General features: G+C 41.3%; 1 protein-coding gene across 1 annotated transcript; it reads right to left on the bottom strand.

Moving 5' to 3' along the window:
* Positions 1-17,374: 17,374 nt before the first annotated feature.
* Positions 17,375-19,989, bottom strand: LOC141795234 (nucleotide-binding oligomerization domain-containing protein 1-like). The gene is made up of 3 exons (XM_074676049.1): positions 19,578-19,989; positions 17,839-19,438; positions 17,375-17,645 (listed from the first exon to the last, which is right to left on the bottom strand). The coding sequence occupies exons 1-3, from the start codon at positions 19,966-19,968 to the stop codon at positions 17,375-17,377; spliced, it is 2,262 nt and encodes a 753-aa protein (XP_074532150.1). The 5' UTR covers positions 19,969-19,989.
* Positions 19,990-21,739: the final 1,750 nt, after the last annotated feature.

A 21,739-nucleotide genomic window follows, 5' to 3' on the forward strand; every position in this document is an offset into this window, starting at 1 on the left:
TGATCACTTCTCATTTTTACATTTTCAATTACACATTTCTGTTCAATCCAAATTTAAGTGAGCCTTTAACCGTGTCAGCAGAGGTTCAGTTTCTGTTGCCTTCAGGTGTCTGTGTGAGCTACCTCTTGTGAAGAGGAACATGACAGCAAAATATTTCTGATGACTTTCGATACAATACATTTATGTCAGTAGAAGTATACTTCATGATTCTTTTATGACACAAAATTACATCTGTGAACTCTCCTGTTTTAAAATTACATTAGGATTTTTTTTAAATCCTCCAAACATCACTGTATTAAATGTAAACATGTAGACAGACAGAAAATTTAATCAAGTGGAGATACAAGTGTTTGTTTCTCTTTTCATTATTTCTTTTCAACATTAAAAGTTAGAAATGATAAAATGAAAGAGAAGTCACTTTTTTCGCCTGATCCCTCTCTTGTGAGTTTAACTTTGAGGTAAATTTACGGTTATTATTTCTCATGGTTTGATACATAATCATTAAAAATAAAAGAAGATATTACACCACTCAAAGACAGCATCATAACATGTCAATCACAAAACATTTATCACTTTTATCAACAATTGAAAATTTGAATCATGTCCTGACAGAATAATCCCAAACAGAAAATAAATCATCTGTAGTAAAGGTTGTAACTAACACAGGCAGAGAATAAGCATGCCAAGGTCCTGTGGGTCTTTCAGATCCAGACTGACGAGATGGTGAAAGCCTCTCAGCCTGACATAGTGGAGGTTGACAAACATCAGATGCAGAAATACTGAGGGATAGCAACATCAGGAGGAAGGAACACGGGAAGCTGAAGAAATACCAAGGGCTAAAGGAAGAGCTACAGATGATGTGGAGTGTGAAGGCAACAGTGGTGCCATTAGTGATTGGGACACTGGAGGCTATGACAGCCACCAAGCTGGGAGGATGACCCCTGGATAAAAATCTCATCCACTTTTTTTTTACTGAGTGTTGTTATATTAAGCGTTAATATGCCCCCCCCCCCAAAAAAAAAAAAAAAAAAAAAAAAAAAAAAAAAAACAAAACAAAACAAAAAAAAAAACCATCTAATGATATTTGTATCTTTTATATAATTCAAATTTAGATACACATTTTAAAAGATTAAAGAAAACACTGATGTATTCATGTTTTTTTGAGACCAAAAAATTTGTGATTGTATTTGTTAAAGGTTTATATCTAAGCTGTGTTTTGTAGCAATCCTTTTCTTGTTCATTTATTTCTTGTTATAAAACAAAGATTATTGGTAATTAATGAACTGGACAGGAGTAAGTGAAGTAATTATTCCGGAGGTTCACATGAATAAGGGAGTTAAATAATTAACTGTTAACCATACTATCTAATGGGAGAGGGGTTGGATCAAATACCCCTAAAACTGAGCTTCACCCCTCTCCTCTTTTGAATAAGTCTAACAAATTGTTGTACCTTTTTTGGCTTTTCTGTTTTCCTTTTCCATTTCAAAATACCCGTTTCTATTCAATACAAATAAAACTGAGCCTTTAACTGTGTCAACACCGAGGTTGAGGTTCTGTTTCCTTGAGCTGCCTCCTGTGAAGAGGAACATGACGGCAGAATATTTCTGACGACTTCTGAGCCAGTACATTTATGTCATTAGAAGTACAAACCTCATATGATTTGTTGTGACTCTGACACAATGCACCTGTGAATGCTCCTGTTTTACATTGACTAGTGAGCGTTAATCCTCCAAAACATCACTGTCTTAAATGTAAACATAAACACACAGTCAAAGAAATCGATTCAAGAAAATGCAGGAACAAGTGTTTGTTTCTCATATCATTTTTTTATTTTTAACATCCAAAATAAGAAAGGATAAAACAAAAGAGAAGTCACTTTTTTCACCTGATCCCTCTTTTGTAAGTTTAACTTTGAGGTAAATTTACGGTCATTCTCCCTCACAGTTTGTTACACTCATTCATTTTCTGAACCACTTCTCCTGTTCAGGGTCACGGGTGACTGAAGCCTATCCCATGTGTCATTGGGTGAGAGGCAGGGTACACCCTGGATTGGTCACCAGCCAATCACAGGGGTAACACAGAGACAGACACCTATTCACACACACACACACTCACTCACACCTACGGATAATTTAGAGTGTTCAATTAACCTGGTGAGCATGTTTTTGGACTGTGGGAGGAAGTCTAAGTACCCGGAGAGAACCCACACATGCAAACTCCACACAGAAAGGCCCACCGGCCAAGCTGGGATTCGAACCAGTGACCTTCTTTGTTGTGAGGCTGCAGCGCTAACCGTTGCGCCACCGTGCAGCCCAGTTTGTCACATATTTGTCACACATTTAAAAAAATATTACACAACTCAAAGACAGCATCATAACTTGTCGATCACAGAACAGTTATCACTTTTATCAACAAGTGAAAATTTCAATCAGGTCCTGGCAGAATAATCCCAAACAGAAAATAAATAATTTGTATCAAAGGCTGTAACAGACACATGATCATTAGAAAATTCTGCCCTTGCATCATGAGAAAAATAAAACACAAGATGATATGACCTGTGATTTTAACAAGTTACTTTTTTATCTAGCTGTAAACCAAATATTTCCTGAGACAGAACATTATTCTGAGATTACAGGTTTTTTTTCCCCTGAGCGTCACATTACCACCACAGTGACACCTGGTTCACCAGATTTCAAACTGCTTCAGTGTCTCAAAGGGTGCTCGGCCCATAATGTCGTTCCCGAAGAGTCTACGAAAAAGCCCAAAGCAGAGAGAGCAAACATCATTCATCCAGCCAGAACAACGTGTTTCAGCATCCATTTGAACAAGCTGTCGTTCTGAATGGTCAGCTGATGGGAAATCACTTCAAATGTCAACAGAAAGGAATAGTGAACTCATGAATTCATGCTCACCGCACAGTTTCAATGCCTGGGTTGGTGTCCACCAGTCGGAGCAACATGGAAGTGGATTTTTCTGTGATCCTGTTGTGACTCAGGCTGCAAAGTGCACACAAATCAAAGTGACACAGAGTTAGTATCATGGTAAGCTGTTGATCCTGTTCAAGCACTAAACCCTCATGGATCATCTCCAGGTGTATCTGACAAACACACATCAGAGAACAAGATTCTTACATTTCTCTGTAGATATTAAAGACCCAGAAGTACGGTACAGAGATATTTGTTTGTGTGATTTATTGCTTCTGTGTTATTACCTCCATGACACACTCGTCATGCTCCAGCTAACTTTGCATTATAAACACTCATGTCTCATGAACTCACTCCAGGACTTGTACTTTGTGCAGATACTCGATGAGAATGACCAGCAGTTGGTCGGTTAGCTGGCAGTAACTCAGGTCCAGCTCAGTCAGCTCCTCAGCGTAGTCCAGCACCAAGGCCAAGGCTTCACAGGCCGTCTGATCCAGTTTGGTGTGACTGAGAACCAGCTCTCCACCCAGGGCTCTGCACAGGGACCTTGCTCGACTCGCTGAGTCCCACTCAGTGATAAAACCAACCAGGAACACCATCTGGAGGAGGACGGCTCCACCGGCCCTAAAAAGGAGAACAGAGCAGCACGTTAAGATTTAGAATCATGAACACTGACTTTCAGAGGAAATCTACTAACTCTCATACATGAAGGGAACTTGGTTGGAAATCTTATCTCACAGGAGAGGATCCAGAATGCTGGAAACAATGTGGGAGCAAAGATGTTAACCACTGGCATATACTTTAAACTGTCCAATTATTAAAAGATGTCTGCTTGAAAATCAACAACATTCTGGAGCTAATATTTACAAAAAAAATACCCTTTGAGTTTAATACTTACATTTTTGGGAGAGTTGACTGTATTGCTGGACACTTTGATGTCTAATTATTTGGCATTCTGGTAACTGCCGCTAAAAAGACCATAACTAGACACTGGCTACGTCCTGCCCCCCCACGATAGAGTGGGAGGGATATCGTAAATGGAATATACGTGTTGGAAAATATTTCATTTTCACTTCGGTTTCAAATGGATGAAATTTAGCAATTATGATCAGGATGGGTCTCATACGTACAGTACGGGCCAAAAGTTTGGACACACCTTCTCATTCAATGTGTTTTCTTTATTTTCGTGACTATTTACATCGTAGATTCACACTGAAGGCATCAAAACTATGAATGAACACATGAGGAGTTATGTACTCAACATCCATCCATTTTCTGAACTGCTTATCCTGTTTAGGGTAGCAGGTGGCTGGAGCTTATCCCAGCTGTCATTGGGCGAGAGGCAGGGTATAACCTGGACTGGTCACCAGCCAATCACAGGGCTGACACAGAGACAGACAACCATTCACGCACACACTTACACCTAGGGACAATTTAGAGTGATCAATTAACCTGGTGAGCATGTTTTTGGACCGTGGGAGGAAGCCGGAGTACCCGGAGAGAACCCACACATGCACAGGGAGAACATGCAAACTCCACACAGAAAGGCCCACCGGCAAAGCTGGAAATCGAACTGTTGACCTTCTTGCTATGAGGCTGCAGCGCTAACCGTTGCGCCACCGTGCAGCCCATGTACTTAACAAAAAAGGTGAAATAACTGGAAACACGTTTTATTTTGTAGTTTCTTCAAAACAGCCACCCTTTGCTCTGATTACTGCTTTGCACACTTTTGGCATTCTCTCAATGAGCTTCAAGAGGTGTTCAACTGAAATGGTTTTCACTTCACAGGTGTGCCTTATCAGGGTTTATTAGTAGAATTTCTTGCTTTATCAATGCGGTTCAGACCATCAGTTGTGTTGTGCAGAAGTCAGGTTAATACACAGCTGACAACAGTCCTATTGGATAACTGTTAAAATTCATATTATACCAAAAACCAATCAGCTTACTAAAGAAAAACGAGTGGCCATAATTACTTTAAGAAATAAAGGTCAGTCAGTCCGGAAAATTGCAAAAACCTTAAATGTGTCCTAAAGTGGAGTTGCAAAAAACAATTAAGCGCCACAATGAAACTGGCACACATGAGGACCGACCCAGGAAAAGAAGACCAAGAGTCACCTCTGCTTCAGAGGATAAGTTCATCCGAGTCACCAGCCTCAGAAATCACAAGTTAACAGCAGCTCAGACCAGAGACCAGATGAATGGCGAAAAGAGTTCTAACAGCAGACCCATCTCTAAAACAACCGTTAAGAGGAGGCTGCATGAATCAGGCCTTCATAATCAAATAGCTGCTAGGAAACCACTGCTAAGGAGAGGCAACAAGGAGAAGAGATTTGTTTGAGCCAGGAAACACAAGGAATGGACATTAGACCAGTGGAAATCTGTGCTTTGGTCTGATGAGTCCAGATTCGAGATCTTTGGTTCCAACGGTCGTGTCTTTGTGAGACACAGAAAAGGTGAATGGATGGATTCCACATGTCTGGTTCCCACTGTGAAGCATGGAGGAGGAGGAGGTGTGATGGTGTGGGGGTGTTTAGCTGGTGACACTGTTGGGGATTTATTCAAAATTGAAGGCACTCTGAACCAGCATGGCTACCACAGCCTCCTGCAGGGACATGCCATCCCATCCGGTTGGCGTTTAGTTGGACGATCATTTATTTTTCAACAGGACAATGACCCCAAACACACCTCCAGGCTGTGTAAGGGCTATTTGACTCAGAAGGAGAGTGATGGAGTGCTGCAGCAGATGGCCTGGCCTCCACAGTCATCAGACCTGAACCCAATCAAGATGGTTTGGGATGAGCTGGACGGCAGAGTGAAGGCAAAAAGGCCAACACGTGCTAAACACCTCTGGGGACTCCTTCAAAACTGTTGGAAAACTATTTCAGGTGACTACCTCTTGAAGCTCATCCAGAGAATGCCAAGAGTGTGCAAAGCAGTAACCAGAGCAAAGGGTGGCTATTTTGAAGAAACTACAATATAAAACACGTTTTCAGTTATTTCTAGGGCTGCCACTTTAACGCGTTAATTAGATTAATTAATTACACCGCAAATGAACACGTTATAAAAATTAATGCAGATTAATCTGGACCGCAAACCCTCGGGGCGTTCAAGGACGCACTTATTTTTGAATGTCTGGCATTTACAAACCGTTTGTCCTACTTGGAAAAAGTGGTGTTCTCGTCAGATTTTCAAATTTCCGACAGTCCCTGAATATATCACACTTGATGTCAGCAACATGCTTTAAACCAGGGGGAAGCAAGAGTGATTTTTGGGGGACTGCCGTCCACATCTCGTTTATTCACACGTCCTTTTTGAAAATCTGCAGAAAATCAACCATTGCTCTAGCTCAATTCTGTAAAAAACAGATAATTCTACACTCTTTACTGCATCAAACAAGCCCTGAATGATCGAAATTTGTTCCGTCTTTAAATCTAAAGAATTCTTTGAAAATTGCCTTTTATCTTCCTGGTGTCATGTTTCAGCTTGGGGCTGCTCTGCACCAATAAGCAACAGTTTGTGTGTTCAGAGCGTATAAAACTAAAAATACTTCTTTTTTCTTTGATCCAAGACTTGAATTAAGTATTTTGTACATAGTTCCTCTCCGTTTTTAGCCTTTAGCCCTGGTTTTCCTGACCTCATAGAAGTATAGAAGTTCATATTGCAGTGAAAATTGAGTCCACATCGAGTAAAAATGTGACAGAAGCAAAAACCATCCTAAAAATCAAATCAGCTTATCTTAGGTGCAGGACTGTGTAGATTTTGTAAAGATAAAACCACAAAACTTTTTTCATTTGTTCCTTATGCCTCAGGGTACCTAAAATGTGTTGTATATATTCCCACCTCATTTTTAAATGTTTTTTTAGTGTCTTTTAATGTAATTATAATGTCCTGGAATTCAAATTCTTTATTTTGGGACCTTAAGCAGATATGAGATTAAAATGCGATTAATTAGATTAATTAATTACAAATCCTATAATTAATTAGATTAATTTTTTTAATCGCCTGACAGCACTAGTTATTTCACCTTTTTTTGTTAAGTACATAACTCCACATGTGTTCATTCATGGTTTTGATGCCTTCCGTGAGAATCTACGATATAAATAGTCATGAGAATAAAGAAAACACATTGAATGAGAAGGTGTGCCCAAACTTTTGGCCAGTACTGTACGTCAGTCACGACCAAACTTCTGTGAATTGGTAAATTAACAGTTGATGTTATTCTCATGCAAACATATATGTTTACTGATGTCTTATATGTTAATCATTCATAAGATGTTGGGGTTGTTTTTGTTGTTGTTTTTGAGGGGTGTTTGTCTTTTTTTTTCCTGTGTTTTGTTTTTGTTCTCTTTGGCCCTCTGCTTTGAAATCATGTTGAAGAATTACCCTACGTATGAAAGAAGATCAGGGTAACTGCACATCCCTCTTACAGACTGTATATAGCTACAGAGTAATAAGGAGTTTATTGCTAAAAAAATAAATATTAAGGATGTTAAAGAGGAAAAGGGTTTGAAGATATTTCCATGTTTGCAGCGGAATTTTACTGTGGACCCTTCATACCCTCTGTAACTGCATGGCTAATAGTTTATGCTCACAACCATACTCTAAATAAAGAATTAAAAAAATGAAATAAAATCATGAATAAAACTAGAGCCAGGATCTTGGTCGTTTTGTAGTCCTCCTACCTGAGCTGGACTCTGTCTAGGACAGGAAACAGCAGGTCCAGTCCACTGTCCCCCACCTCACAGTCCTGCAGTCGGAGCTCTGTGTCCTGGCTGCTGTATCTCAGGACGGTGAAGATGGCCCTACAGTCAGAGACACTGAGACAGAGGGTCTGAGTCTGACCCCCTGCTGACAGCTCCACATGAGAGGAGCAGGACAGATCCAACCTGTGCTGCAGACTCCTGAGCAGACTGGCTGCTCTCTCCTGCGGGGCAGCAGAGGCAGCACAGCAGTGGATGATCCTCAGCAGCAGATCCCTGTCAACACTGGAAGAGAAAGTGCTTTAAAAACACACTGCAAAAACTGAAATCTTATCAAGTGTTGTTGTCTTATTTTCAGTAGAAAATTTCTTTTTGCTCAATATGAGCCACATTCACATCATCAGTTAAGAAAAATGTATTTTAAGACAAAAATGAGGTCTGAATTTCTTGTAACCAGTAAAAAAAATCTGCCAGTGGAACAAGAGAAAAGTTACTTGTATTAAGACATTATTCTAGTCTCAAGGAAATTTTCAAGCAATTTTTTCTTGTTCCATTGGCAGATTTTTTTACTGGTTACAAGAAATTCAGACCTCATTTTTGTACTCTGATAACTTGAAACAAGACATTTTTCTGGATTGATAAGTTGAAAGTGGCTCATATCAAGTATAATAAGACAATTTTTACTTAAAAAAAGACAAAAACACTTGATAAGATTTCAGTTTTTTGTAGTGAACACACAGCTGATAGAGCCCTGTCTACGGGAAACCAGCACTAATGTCTGACCTGAGCTGAGAAACTTTGTCCAGCGTGAAGAGGATGGAGCCGATTTCCTCTGTTGGTATGGAGGTCCACATGAGGTTCAGCTTTGCCCCAGCACTGTGTCTGAGGGTGTAGAGCAGAGCAGCACAGTCCTCTGAGTCCATCTCTCTGCAGGTCAGGCTGATCTCATGATCAAACGACCTCAGTAAACTGGGAATAAAGGAACTGGCACGAGCTGTATGGACCTCTCTGATGGCAGTCAGCACAAAGCTGGGGGACAGCCTGAAAGTCAAATAAGAGTATTTACACAAGTCTCTGGATTTCACAGAGACTGCAGAAGTTCAGGCTGATAAAACCATGTACACATATCCAGACCATGTCATCATGGGTCACAAAAACACAAACAAACCTTTTAAACAGAACCCTGTCCAGAAAGGGGAGCAGACGTGTGAAGCTCTCCTGTAGGAAGCTGTTTTTCCTCAGGTCCACAGTAACAGTCTGATGTGAAGACTCCAAAAGATGATGAAGAAGCTCCCAGTTCAGACAGACGGGGGTCAGGTCTCCACCAACCTTACTCAAACAGGACCTGGTCAAGTCTGTGTCTTGAATTTCACAAAGGATGGCAAGTAGTGACTCTGAAACCTCCCCACTCAGTCTGTTAAAGAAAATGTGTCTTAGTCAAAGTATCATGGTACTGACAACGTAACATTTCTTAAACACCAGAAATTGGTTAGAAGGCTCGGAAAACTTTTACTTGATAGTGAGAGGGCCATCGTGAAGCAGGAGGGGGATCAGACTCTGAGCAGGGGTCCTGGACTCGGTCAGGTCTAACTGTCTGACTGTCCAGGATCGCAGCAAACTGCTGACAACCCTCAGCACAACTCTCTCTGAAGGTGGGTGTTTCTCAGAGGAAAGAGAGAGCTCCTCTGTGATAGACAGAAGGTTCACTCTCCCTCTTTTTACCCATCCACACAGAACCAAGGCCATGTCACTGGAAAGCCTGAGACACACACACACAGGAAGCATTGAGACATGAACAATACAGACATTAAGCTGGAGAAGACATGTTTGAAAAAAAACAAAAACAGGAATTGTATGATACCGACCTCAGCCTGCGTAGACTTGCTGTGTGTCTGAATAGGAGTGAGGCTCCTTGAACAGAAATCTTGGTGGGTGTGAGGATCAGATCCACTTCAGAACCACAAAGACCGAGAACTCGTCCAACAGATTTGCACGTTTTGCTGGGTAACTCTCCTGTTAATGTCAGGATGAACCCGAGCAGCTGCAGCAGAGAAACAAACTGCTCAGCCTCCTCTCTGGATCTCACTGACAGGGATGAACACACACGCTGGAAAAACTCTGGACCACAGCTAAAACAGAAAAAAAGAAGTGTAAACACAGCTCAGGTACAAGAGGAGACAAGAGCTGAAAAGAACAACAACAAAAAAAAAACATTCAGTGAGATAAAAAGCTACTGAATGAGATTATCATTCATCGAAAGTTCCTCTCTCTCCTCATTAGTTGTTTATTCTATTCTGAAAGCATCCTCACATTTCAGCAAACAAGAAGAATTTATCTGATTTACCTGAGCTGTGAGATATAAGGCAGACACTGCAGGAAAGTCCTCACTTCACTCTCTTCATATGAACAGCCAAGCAGCTTCACATGTTTCTTCTCTGGTTGGAGTTTCAGCACTTCCAGGAGGATGGAGGTCTTTCTCTCTAAGAGGTTGATGATCCAGACTGCAGGAGTTGACTTGAAAACTGACTGTAGAGATGGAAGAACACTAAGGCCTGTTTCAGTCTCATAGACCTTCATGTAGGAGAACAGATCCAGAAAAAAACTACACTGGTAGACTCTTTCAGTGTATGAAAAAGAGAACCACGGATGTGTGCACAGTGATGCTAACAGCTCCAGTGTGTTCCCTCCTGTCTGCTGATCTCTCTCTGCTGCTGCACAGAACAGTCTCCCACACAACTTGACGTCATTTTCAGACCAGTCAGAGAAACTGAAACAGAAGATGAAAAGTTTGTCAGGATGTGATGTTAACAGCAGGAAAGGAGACATGTTTTACTGATGGAGTGTTTGCACTAAAAGCTAACAAATAGCTGTTTGTGAGCAGAGATCAGTTCCTCTCCTCAATTTCAAACTCAAATGACTCTGAACCAAGTCCATTAAATGTAGAGGACTGATCCCTGACACCAAATGAAGATCTTCAGAACAGGTTTTCTGACTTGAGTCCATCCTCAGAGCTCTGTCCTCTCCTCTGCATCCACAGATAGTTTGATAAACTGTGATACAGCTCATGAAGCAGCAGGAGGAGCCAAAGAAAACTTCACACAGTAATCGATCTAGTTCAGTACTTCTTAGCTGCTTTTACCTGTCAGTGACCTCTGAACATTAAGATATGTTCTTAAAATGAAATGAGAAAAACTTACATGTAACTAAGACTTTGCAACAATGTCCTGATCAACTTTAACTGACATTAACAGACTTTCATCCAGCCCTCTGGATTTTAACTCTCCTTGATCTTCAACCTGAATGTCTCAGTGAGCTGACTGAGATGGAGGAGCACACCTCAACAGGTGAGCACTGATGTGTGAAGAACTGTTCATTTACCTGAGCTGTGAGATATAAGGCAGACACTGCAGGAAAGTCCTCACTTCACTCTCTTCATATGAACAGCTCCACAGCTTCACAGGTTTCTTCTCTGGTTGGAGTTTCAGCACTTCCAGGAGGATGGAGGTCTTTCTCTCTGAGAGGTTGATGGTCCAGACTGCAGGAGTTGACTTTAAAACTGACTGTAGAGATGGAAGAACACTAAGGCCTGTTTCAGTCTCATAGACCTTAATGAAGGAGAACAGATTCAGAAGAAAACCACACTGCACTTTCTTATATTCTTCATCATCATCAGTTATTTCTAAAGGGAACTCTTGGTATGTGCACAGTGATGCTAACAGCTCCAGTGTGTTCCCTCCTGTCTGCTGATCTCTCTCTGCTGCTGCACAGAACAGTCTCCCACAAAACTTGACGTCATTTTCAGACCAGTCAGAGAAACTGAAACAGAAGATGAAAAGTTTGTCAGGATGTGATGTTAACAGCAGGAAAGGAGACATGTTTTACTGATGGAGTCTTTCCACTAAAAGCTAACAAATAGCTGTTTGTGAGCAGAGAACAGTTTCTCTCCTCAATCTCAAACTCAAATGACTCTGAACCAAGTCCATTAAATGTAGAGGACTGATCCCTGACACCAAATGAAGATCTTCAGAACAGGTTTTCTGACTTGAGTCCACCCTCAGAGCTCTGTCCTCTCCTCTGCATCCACAGATAGTTTGATAAACTGGGATACAGCTCATGAAGCAGCAGGAGGAGCCAAAGAAAACTTCACACAGTAACTGATCAATCAATCAGATCTGAGCCTACAGATACCAGACTTCCTGTTTGACCTCTGTCAGTGAAACCTCATGATAATAATAATGTCAAAGTTCAGTGTTAGAGCAGGTCACTCATTACACTCTGAGGACATTAGAATCATTTTATGTATTAATCAGTAGTAGATGTTGATCTTAATCAGTGTTTAAACTCTTCTTTCTAACTGATTTGGTGTCATTGTGCTGGTTTGTTTTTATGACCAAGCTGCATCAAACCAGTCCCTCCCTCCTGGAGAGAAACTGTGGTTTGATGATCAACAAATGTTGATTCTTTCAGTGAGTGTAATTTTTTTAACAAACACTAATTATCTTGTCTTTTCTCTTCAAGAAATGATCTTTTCAGACCCACATTCAGCCTCAGTTCATTTATTGTCAAAGAGTCGTTCTGTCTCTGAAAATAATCCTCATTGAACTCAAAGACCAGAGAACAGGATCAGTACTTTTTAGCTGCTTTAACCTGTCACTGACCTCTGAAAATTCAAGAGATGTTTTTAAAATGAAATGAGAAAAACTAAAATGTGACTTTGACTTTCACACAATGTCCTGATCAACATTAACTGAGATTAACAATCTTTCATCCAGCCCTCTGGATTTTAACTCTCCTTGATCTTCACCTCCAATGTCACAGTGAGACTCTGAGATGGAGGAGCACACCTCAACAGGTGAGCACTGATGTGTGAAGAACTGTTCATTTACCTGAGCTGTGAGATATAAGGCAGACACTGCAGGAAAGTCCTCACTTCACTCTCTTCATATGAACAGCCCCACAGCTCCACATGTTTCTTCTTTGGTTGGAGTTTCAGCACTTCCAGGAGGATGGAGGTCTTTCTCTTTGAGAGGTTGATGATCCAGACTGCAGGAGTTGACTTTAAAACTGACAGTAGAGATGGAAGAACACTAAGGCCTGTTTCAGTCTCAAAGACCTTAATGTAGGAGAACAGATCCAGAAGAAAACCACACTGCTCTTCCATAAATTCTTCATCATCATCAGTTATTCCTAAAGGGAACTCTTTGTATGAGCACAGTGATGCTAACAGCTGCAGTGTGTTCCCTCCTGTCTGCTGATCTCTCTCTGCTGCTGCACAGAACAGTCTCCCACACAACTTGACGTCATTTTCAGACCAGTCAGGGAGACTGAAACAGAAGATGAAAAGTTTGTCAGGATGTGATGTTAACAGCAGGAAAGGAGACATGTTTTACTGATGGAGTGTTTGCACTAAAAGCTAACAAATAGCTGTTTGTGAGCAGAGATCAGTTTCTCTCCTCAATCTCAAACTCAAATGACTCTGAACCAAGTCTATTAAATGTAGAGGACTGATCAGTGACACCAAATGAAGATCTTCAGAACAGGTTTTCTGACTTGAGTCCATCCTCAGAGCTCTGTCCTCTCCTCTGCATCAACAGATAGTTTGATAAACTGGGATACAGCTCATGAAGCAGCAGGAGGAGCCAAAGAAAACTTCACACAGTAACTGATCAATCAATCAGATCTGAGCCTACAGATACCAGACTTCATGTTTAACCTCTCAACATTCAGTAAAAATCCAAGACCAATAAAGAGTTAAGCTGCTGTTTGGTTGAGTTTCTTGAAGTGTGCTCTGTTCCATTCTGATAACATAATTTGGAGTTGTATTAATTAGAATTGGACAAGGGAACATTTTATCAATCTTTTTGCTGTAGAACAACAGAGGCTTGATGTCAGTGATAAGAAATAATTAAACAATGAGGAATAAACTGAATAAATAGATTAAAATATTAGCATTAAACCAATGCAGCATGTCAGTGGCTTCAAACAAAACAAACAACACATTAAAATCTAGATAACAGGGATAAATATAAAATATACAATCATCTTCTGCAATGATGAAGAAATGTTTTGAAATGGGATCTGTAAGCTAGATAAATAAAAGTACCAGGAGGGTTTCAATAGAGTTCAAAAATAACAACATGACTAAATGAACAGTTTACAGCCTGTCACTGCTGAGGATCACAGCTTTGAAATACTGCACACACTGAGATCTGCATCCTCATTTATCACTACAGATTAAAATCTTCTTTATGTTTAGAAAGTTTGTGTCCTTTATATTTGATCTGTTGATCTTCATGGTTTAAAAACAAGCTGCAGACCCCCTCCTGGGATTTTAAAATGAGCACCATTCACCATCTTTCTGATAGAGATATATTTTCTCATGAAGTTTTAAAGGTAACCTTCACCTTGAATGTCACAGTGGGACTCTGAGATGGAGCAGCACACCTCAACAGGTGAGCACTGATGTGTGAAGAACTGTTCATTTACCTGAGCTGTGAGATATAAGGCAGACACTGCAGGAAAGTCCTCACTTCACTCTCTTCATATGAACAGCTCCACAGCTCCACATGTTTCTTCTCTGGTTGGAGTTTCAGCACTTCCAGGAGGATGGAGGTCTTTCTCTCTGAGAGGCTGATGGTCCAGAATGCAGGAGTTGACTTTAAAACTGACTGTAGAGATGGAAGAACACTTAGGCCTGTTTCAGTCTCATAGACCTTCATGTAGGAGAACAGATCCAGAACAAAATCACAGTGGTAGACTGCTTTAGTTTTTGGTGAAGGGAACCCTTGATGTGTGCACAGTGATGCTAACAGATCCAGTGTGTTCCCTCCTGTCTGCTGATCTCTCTCTGCTGCTGCACAGAACAGTCTCCCACAAAACTTGACGTCATTTTCAAACAAGTCAGAGAAACTGAAACAGAAGATGAAAAGTTTGTCAGGATGTGATGTTAACAGCAGGAAAGGAGACATGTTTTACTGATGGAGTGTTTGCACTAAAAGCTAACAAATAGCTGTTTGTGAGCAGCGATCAGTTTCTCTCCTCAATCTCAAACTCAAATGACTCTGAACCAAGTCCATTAAATGTAGAGGACTGATCCCTGACACCAAATGAAGATCTTCAGAACAGGTTTTCTGACTAAAGTCCATCCTCAGAGCTCTGTCCTCTCCTCTGCATCAACAGATAGTTTGATAAACTGGGATACAGCTCATGAAGCAGCAGGAGGAGCCAAAGAAAACTTCACACAGTAACTGATCAATCAATCAGTACTTCTTAGCTGATTTATCCTGTCAGTGACCTCTGAACATTAAGGAGATGTTTTTTTTAAATGAAATGAGAAAAAACTGACAATTGACTTTCATACAATGTCCTGATCACTTGAACTGAGATTAACCAACTGTCATCCAGCACTCTTGATTTTTTATCTCCTAAACCTTCACCCTGAATGTCACATTGAGCTGACTGAGATGGAGGAGCACACCTCAACAGGTGAGCACTGATGTGTGAAGACCTGTTCATTTACCTGAGCTGTGAGATATAAGGCAGACACTGCAGGAAAGTCCTCACTTCACTCTCTTCATATGAATAGCTCCACAGCTTCACAGGTTTCTTCTCTGGTTGGAGTTTCAGCACTTCCAGGAGGATGGAGGTCTTTCTCTCTGAGACGTTGATGGTCCAGACTGCAGGAGTTGAATTTAAAACTGACTGTAGAGATGGAAGAACACTAAGGCCTGTTTCAGTCTCATAGACCTTAATGTAGGAAAACAGATCCAGAAGAAAACCACACTGGTAGACTGCCTCAGTTTTTGGTAAAGGGAACTCTTGATGTGTGCACAGTGATGCTAACAGCTGCAGTGTGTTCCCTCCTGTCTGCTGATCTCTCTCTGCTGCTGCACAGAACAGTCTCCCACAAAACTTGACGTCATTTTCAAACAAGTCAGAGAAACTGAAACAGAAGATGAAAAGTTTGTCAGGATGTGATGTTAACAGCAGGAAAGGAGACATGTTTTACTGATGGAGTGTTTGCACTAAAAGCTAACAAATAGCTGTTTGTGAGCAGAGATCAGTTCCTCTCCTCAATCTCAAACTCAAATGACTCTGAACCAAGTCCATTAAATGTAGAGGACTGATCCCTGACACCAAATGAAGATCTTCAGAACAGGTTTTCTGACTAAAGTCCATCCTCAGAGCTCTGTCCTCTCCTCTGCATCAACAGATAGTTTGATAAACTGGGAAACAGCTCATGAAGCAGCAGGAGGAGCCAAAGAAAACTTCACACAGTAACTGATTGATCAATCAGATCTGAGCCTACAGATACCAGACTTCCTGTTTTACCTCTGTCAGTGTAACCTCATGATTATAATAATGTGTTAAGTTCAGTGTTAGAGCAGGTCACTCATTACACTCTGAGGACATTAGAATCATCTCATGTATAAATCAGTAATAGTTGTTGATCTAAATCAGTGTTTAAACTCTTCTTTCTAACTGATTTGGTGTCACTGTGCTGGTTTAATTTTTTGACCAAGCTGCATCAAACCAGTCCCTCCCTCCTGGAGAAAAACTGTGGTTTGATGATCAACAAATGTTGATTTTTTCAGTGGGTCTTATGTTTTAAACAAACACTAATAATCTTGTCTGTCCTCTTTAAGAAATGATCTTTTCAGACCCACATTCAGCCTCAGTTCATTTATTGGCTCAGAGTCGTTCTGTCTCTGAAAATAATCCTCATTGAAGTCAAAGACCAGAGAACAGGATCAGTACTTTTTAGCTGCTTTAACCTGTCACTGATCTCTGAACATTAAAGAGATGTTTTTAAAATGAAATGAGAAAAACTCACATGTGACTTTGACTTCACACAATGTCTGATCAACATAAACTGAGATTAACAAACTTTCATCCAGCCCTCTGGATTTTAACTCTCCTCGACCTTCACCTCCAATGTCACAGTGAGCTGACTGAGATGGAGCAGCACACCTCAACAGGTGAGCACTGATGTGTGAAGAACTGTTCATTTACCTGAGCTGTGAGATATAAGGCAGACACTGCAGGAAAGTCCTCACTTCACTCTCTTCATATGAACAGCTCCACAGCTTCACAGGTTTCTTCTCTGGTTGGAGTTTCAGCACTTCCAGGAGGATAGAGGTCTTTCTCTCTGAGAGGCTGATGGTCCAGACTGCAGGAGTTGACTTGAAAAGAGTTTTCAGTCTGAGTCTTGGAATAACACTTAGACAGCCTTCACTCTCCATGTGTTGATATAAATCGAGGATGAAATCCTGCTTGTTGTAAACTGAAAACAATGACCTTAACCTTTGCAGTACATCTTGAATGCTCTGTTCTTTGTGGAGTGCTGCTTTCAGACATAAATCCAGGAACAGCTTCTTTCTTGTCTCCTTCAGTTTCCTGTCCCTTTCCTTCTTGTCCTGCAGTTCTGGACCTGTATCGTTCATCCTGAAGCTGAAAGAGTAAAAAAAATATATCAATGAATGCATTACATGAGCTGTTCAACTATTCAGATTACACATGCCTCCTTGAATAATTGTCTTCTGAAATAAAAATAGATTTTGTTCAGCTTCAGATAATCAATCAAATCTAAAGAGAAATGATTTCCAGATAATCATTTGGAAAGAGGCTGTGTTTTCTCTCTGCTCAGTGAGTTGGGTTATTTATTGACTCACACCTTTGTTTGGGTTAGAGGGGGCTTATTAAGACCTCTCCCCTCTCTGTAGTTTGCATGTTAGATCAACCAGAAGCTGCTCACCTGAGTGACCTGATGCAGGGCAGAGCTTTGAGGAGGGACTCGCTCAGACTCGGGCAGACAGTAGTTGCTCTGCTGTCCCAGTGAAGGTAAACGTTCACCTCTGTTGGATTCTTCTGTAAGATGTTCGCTGCCCTTTCAAACAGCTCTCTTCTACCCTGAAGAGGGAGGTTCAACTGGTTCCCATCACAGCTGAGCAGGCTGGCGTCATTGAACTGTCCTTCACTGAGAAAGACAATCCTCCACATCTGTTGTGGCAGAGGGTCACACCTGTAATTCAAAGGAGAAACAGAGCCCATTTACAAATGATAAAGGAGCAGAGAAGAGAAACAAGGCTGTTTAACTGCAGAGGATAATACTTTTTATCCAGTTCTTACAAAAACTGATCCTGGTTATGATCATGGGCTCATTTTATCCCTGTACGTTGTAATTTGAGCAGCACTGTGACACCTTTAAGACGTACCATAAGACATTATCAAGACATCCAATCAGTCTTGTGATTCCTTGTTCTGACACAGACACGTCCTCCAGGTTCAGCCGAACCTTCCTCTCCTTCGACATTGTGACCACATTGGCCACAGCACAGCAAAGATAGGAATCAAGACTCTCAGCACTGAGATCAAGATGGTAGTCAAGTGTTTCCAGGAAGTCCACACATGCAGCAGGACACTGTGACTCATACAAGCACTGGCAAAAGAACAGCAGGTCCACATCAGGACAAAATGTGCTTCTCATCTCCTGGAAGATCCAGCTAGATGTACTTTTCAACTCCTGAGCTGGAACCAGGTGCTCCAACAAACTGGGGCTCTTCTCAGTCAACAGTCGACACATGAAAGGGATCAGGTGTTTCATGTGTTTCCCCTCCTCTGTGAGGCATTGCTGAAAAACACCATTGATCTGATCTGGATTCTTCAGGAGCCACAGAGCTGCAAAAAACTCCTGCACTGTGTAGTGGAGAAACGCATATGTTGTTCTTGTTTCAGTGGGAGCCACTTTGACAACAAGTGGTTTCAGGAAGCAGAGCACACAGCTGTCTTCACAGGGAAGGTCTGTTAAGTTCACACTTTTTCTCTTGGTTGCATGAAAAGCAAGCTCAGCCAAAGAAAGGATTTTGTCTTTCTTCTCCTGGATGAAGGAATTGAGGAACCTGGTGGTTTTGTTGCCGCTCCTCTGAAGGCAAAAGCGGACGATATTGATGTATATTTCTGTCATGCTGCACGGCTGTGGCGAGTCTTCTGGTGTCTTGGATAGAAAACAGGCAGCCACCATCAGAGCGTACATCGGGACATGGCAAAGAGTGAACAACTCCAAGTGACACAAAACCTTCTTGTGGTCCTCGCCAAGAATGACTGAGAAGTAGTTCCTGATGGTCTGCTCACTGAAGCCTTTCACCTCCACTCTGAGGAAGTCTCCAGAAAAGAAGTCGTCTTCATCGTCTGGTCTGCAGGTTATGATGACTTTGGCGTTGGGGAGCAGGTCCCTCTCCACCACGCTTTTCACCAGTGAAGAGGAGAGATCTGTGATTCCATCAAAAACCACTGTGACGTTATCAGAGAGCTTCTTTATGTCCGCTAAGACCTCCTCTTTACCCTCATCGGGCTCAGTGCACACACGGAAAAGGAGTTCCTCTAGGCTCATCCTCTCTGTGAAGTCAGATGTTTGTCTCATGTCAAAGTAAAACATGTAATCCAGCTCCTTGTTGTCTTTTTCTGCCCAGAGTTTGAACATTTCATGACATAGTGCTGTCTTTCCAATTCCAGGTTTACCAACCAGGAGTATGTTTTGGTTTGTTTTCAGCAGCTCATGGGGAGATATGTTGGGTTTGTCCACAGGGATGTACGTCTTGAGCTTTTTAGGGCGACTCATCTTGCTTTTTTTGCTCTTAAGTTTCTTTATTTTCGATGCAGATTCACGTCCTTGTGTGACTAATACCAGTGGACTGTAGCACAGATCAGGGCTGTAGCTTTCATCAAGCAGTTTTTTGTTCCTCATCCAAAATTCAGAAGACTTTTTTCGTGCTCGTGTTTTCAGCTTTGCCTGGTACTTATGGCATGATCTCGGACCTGAAAGAAATATTTAAACAGTGAGAGAATCAACGACAAATGAAGTGAGCCTACACTTGATTTGTACACAGACACATGAAGGTGCATCACATAAAGTAAATACACTGATCAATATCAACCAAATGCTGCTTCAAATTACCTGCTGAGAGGCCTTCATAGTTTCCAGCATCTTCTCTGAAAGGATAGCAGCTGATCCAGTAGGACAGGTTAAACTTTTCAGTCTCAGAGGAAGCTTCAGTCCTTGTCTCAGAATGAGCAGATCCCCTTCCTGAAGTCCTCTTCCATGTCCTGTCAATAACCCTGAGGAACTTGTAGCAGGCTTCTTCCCCTTTCTTTGTGACTGAGTCTAGTATTTTTCTTGCTTTTTCAGACTCATTTCTTTCTGCCTGTATCGTACTGACCTCTTCCCCATGAAACACTTCTTCCTGATGCAGATTCTCAACAATCACTGAGAGGTCCCTTAAGTGTGTCACAAGGTGGAGTCTGGCAGACCTGACATATTCCAGGGCAGACTGTGATGTACACGCCATGTTTCCCTGCCTCTGTCTGCTCTGCACACAGACCGGCCTTCAGTGATCTGGAGAACAAAAGAGCCAGTTAATATCATGTCCATACTCTGGAAGAATTCATTTACCTCTAATCCAGTCACCATCGTGACAACTATCCCACATCTGCTGGACCAACTGACTCTTTGGCAGGGGTGTCCAAACATCAGGAATTTGATCCAAGATCCAAGATCAGTACCTGAGGACCAGTCCTGGACCTGAACCTTGATGGGCACGTCTCATATTTCCATGTCTATCTCAGCGTAGCATCCACAGTTTTTAAGTTCCCTTAAAAACCTGATAACAAAATATTCGACCCCCTTGAGGATTATTATTCCACTACAGTGTGTGTGTGTGTGTGTGTGTGTGTGTGTGTGTGTGTGTGTGTGTGAATGTAAATATACCTGTGTGTGTGTGTGTGTGTGTGTGTGTGTGTGTGTGTGTGTGTGTGTGTGTGTGTGAATGTAAATATACCTGTGTGTGTGTGTGTGTGTGTGTGTGTGTGTGTGTGTGTGTGTGTGTGTGTGTGTGTGTGTGTGTGTGTGTGTGTGTGTGTGTGCTTGTGTGTGAGTGAATTAGGGCTGCACAATATTGGAAAAAAATGACATTGCCATGTTTTGGGGGTTTGCGATATATATTGCATTATTAAATATAGAAGAATTTTCACCCGATGACTTGAATAGCTCTGTTTGGGAAGAATTTGGTTGACTCACAATGACATCATTGTATTCTTATCATACCATTTAATCCAGGCTAAGGGGGTTAATCTGTGAATGATGAAGATTGCTGTATATGAAAGGGATCCAGGAAGCCATGTCTCTGTACAAAATAGAATTAGTTTCAATTTCAGTTGCTTTTTTTCCATTTCTCCAATAAATGGGGGAAATTCGACACTTGCATCACATGCGCGATGTGACTATTGCGCATGCGCATATTGCGATGGCGATGTTAAATGGATATATTGTGCAGGCCTAGTGTGAATGTCTGTTTGTGTAAATAAACTTCCATGTGCATGTGTGTGTAAATATACTTATGTGTATGTGTGTGCGTGCATGTGTAAATATACTTGTGTGTGTGTGTTTGTGTAAATATACTTCCCGGTGTGTGTGTATATGTAAGTGTGTGTGTGTGTGTGTGTGTGTGTGTGTGTGTGTGTGTGTTTGTGTAAATGTACTTCCCGGTGTGTGTGTGTGTGTGTGTGTGTGTGTGTGTGTGTGAGTGAATGTAAATATACTTCTGTGTGTTTGTGTGTGTGTTTGTGCGTGTAAGTGTGTGTGTTATGTGTGTGTGTATTTGTGTGTGTCTGTAAATATACTTGTGTGTGTTTGTGTAAATTTATTTCGATGTGTGTTTTTTTGCGTATATGTGTGTAAATATACTTTTCAGTGTGTGTGTGTGTGTGTGTGTGTGTGTTTGCGTGTGTGTATGTGTGTGTGCGCGTGTGAGTGTGTGAATATAAATATACTTCTCTCTGTGTGTTTTTGTGTGTATGTGTAAATATACTTCCATGTGCGTGTTTTTGTGCGTGTTTCTGAATGTTAAATACTTCTGTGTGCGTGTTTGTTTAAATGTACTTCCTGATGCGTGTGTGTGTGTGTGTGTGTGTGTGTGTGTGTGAATGTAAATATACCTCTGTGTGTTTGTGTTAATAAACTTCCATGTGTGTGTTTTTGTGTGTGCAAATTTACTTCCCAGTATGTGTCTGTGAGTGTTTGTGTGTGTAAATATACTTCCGTGTGTGTGTGTGTGTGTGTGT

Source organism: Halichoeres trimaculatus, unplaced genomic scaffold, assembly GCF_033239565.1.
Source record: "Halichoeres trimaculatus isolate MK-OKI-2021-1 unplaced genomic scaffold, fHalTri1.1 fHalTri1_scaffold_8, whole genome shotgun sequence".
Classification (NCBI taxonomy): Eukaryota; Metazoa; Chordata; class Actinopteri; order Labriformes; family Labridae; genus Halichoeres; species Halichoeres trimaculatus.

Bases quoted from the DNA above. Each gene is read 5' to 3' on its own strand.
- LOC141795234 (XM_074676049.1), bottom strand. From the start codon at position 19,968: ATGGCGTGTACATCACAGTCTGCCCTGGAATATGTCAGGTCTGCCAGA. The intron at 19,439-19,577 runs GTAATTTGAAGC...TATTTCTTTCAG, and splicing joins CTATGAAGGCCTCTCAGCAG to GTCCGAGATCATGCCATAAG. The intron at 17,646-17,838 runs GTACGTCTTAAA...TTTGAATTACAG, and splicing joins TGTCTTGATAATGTCTTATG to GTGTGACCCTCTGCCACAAC.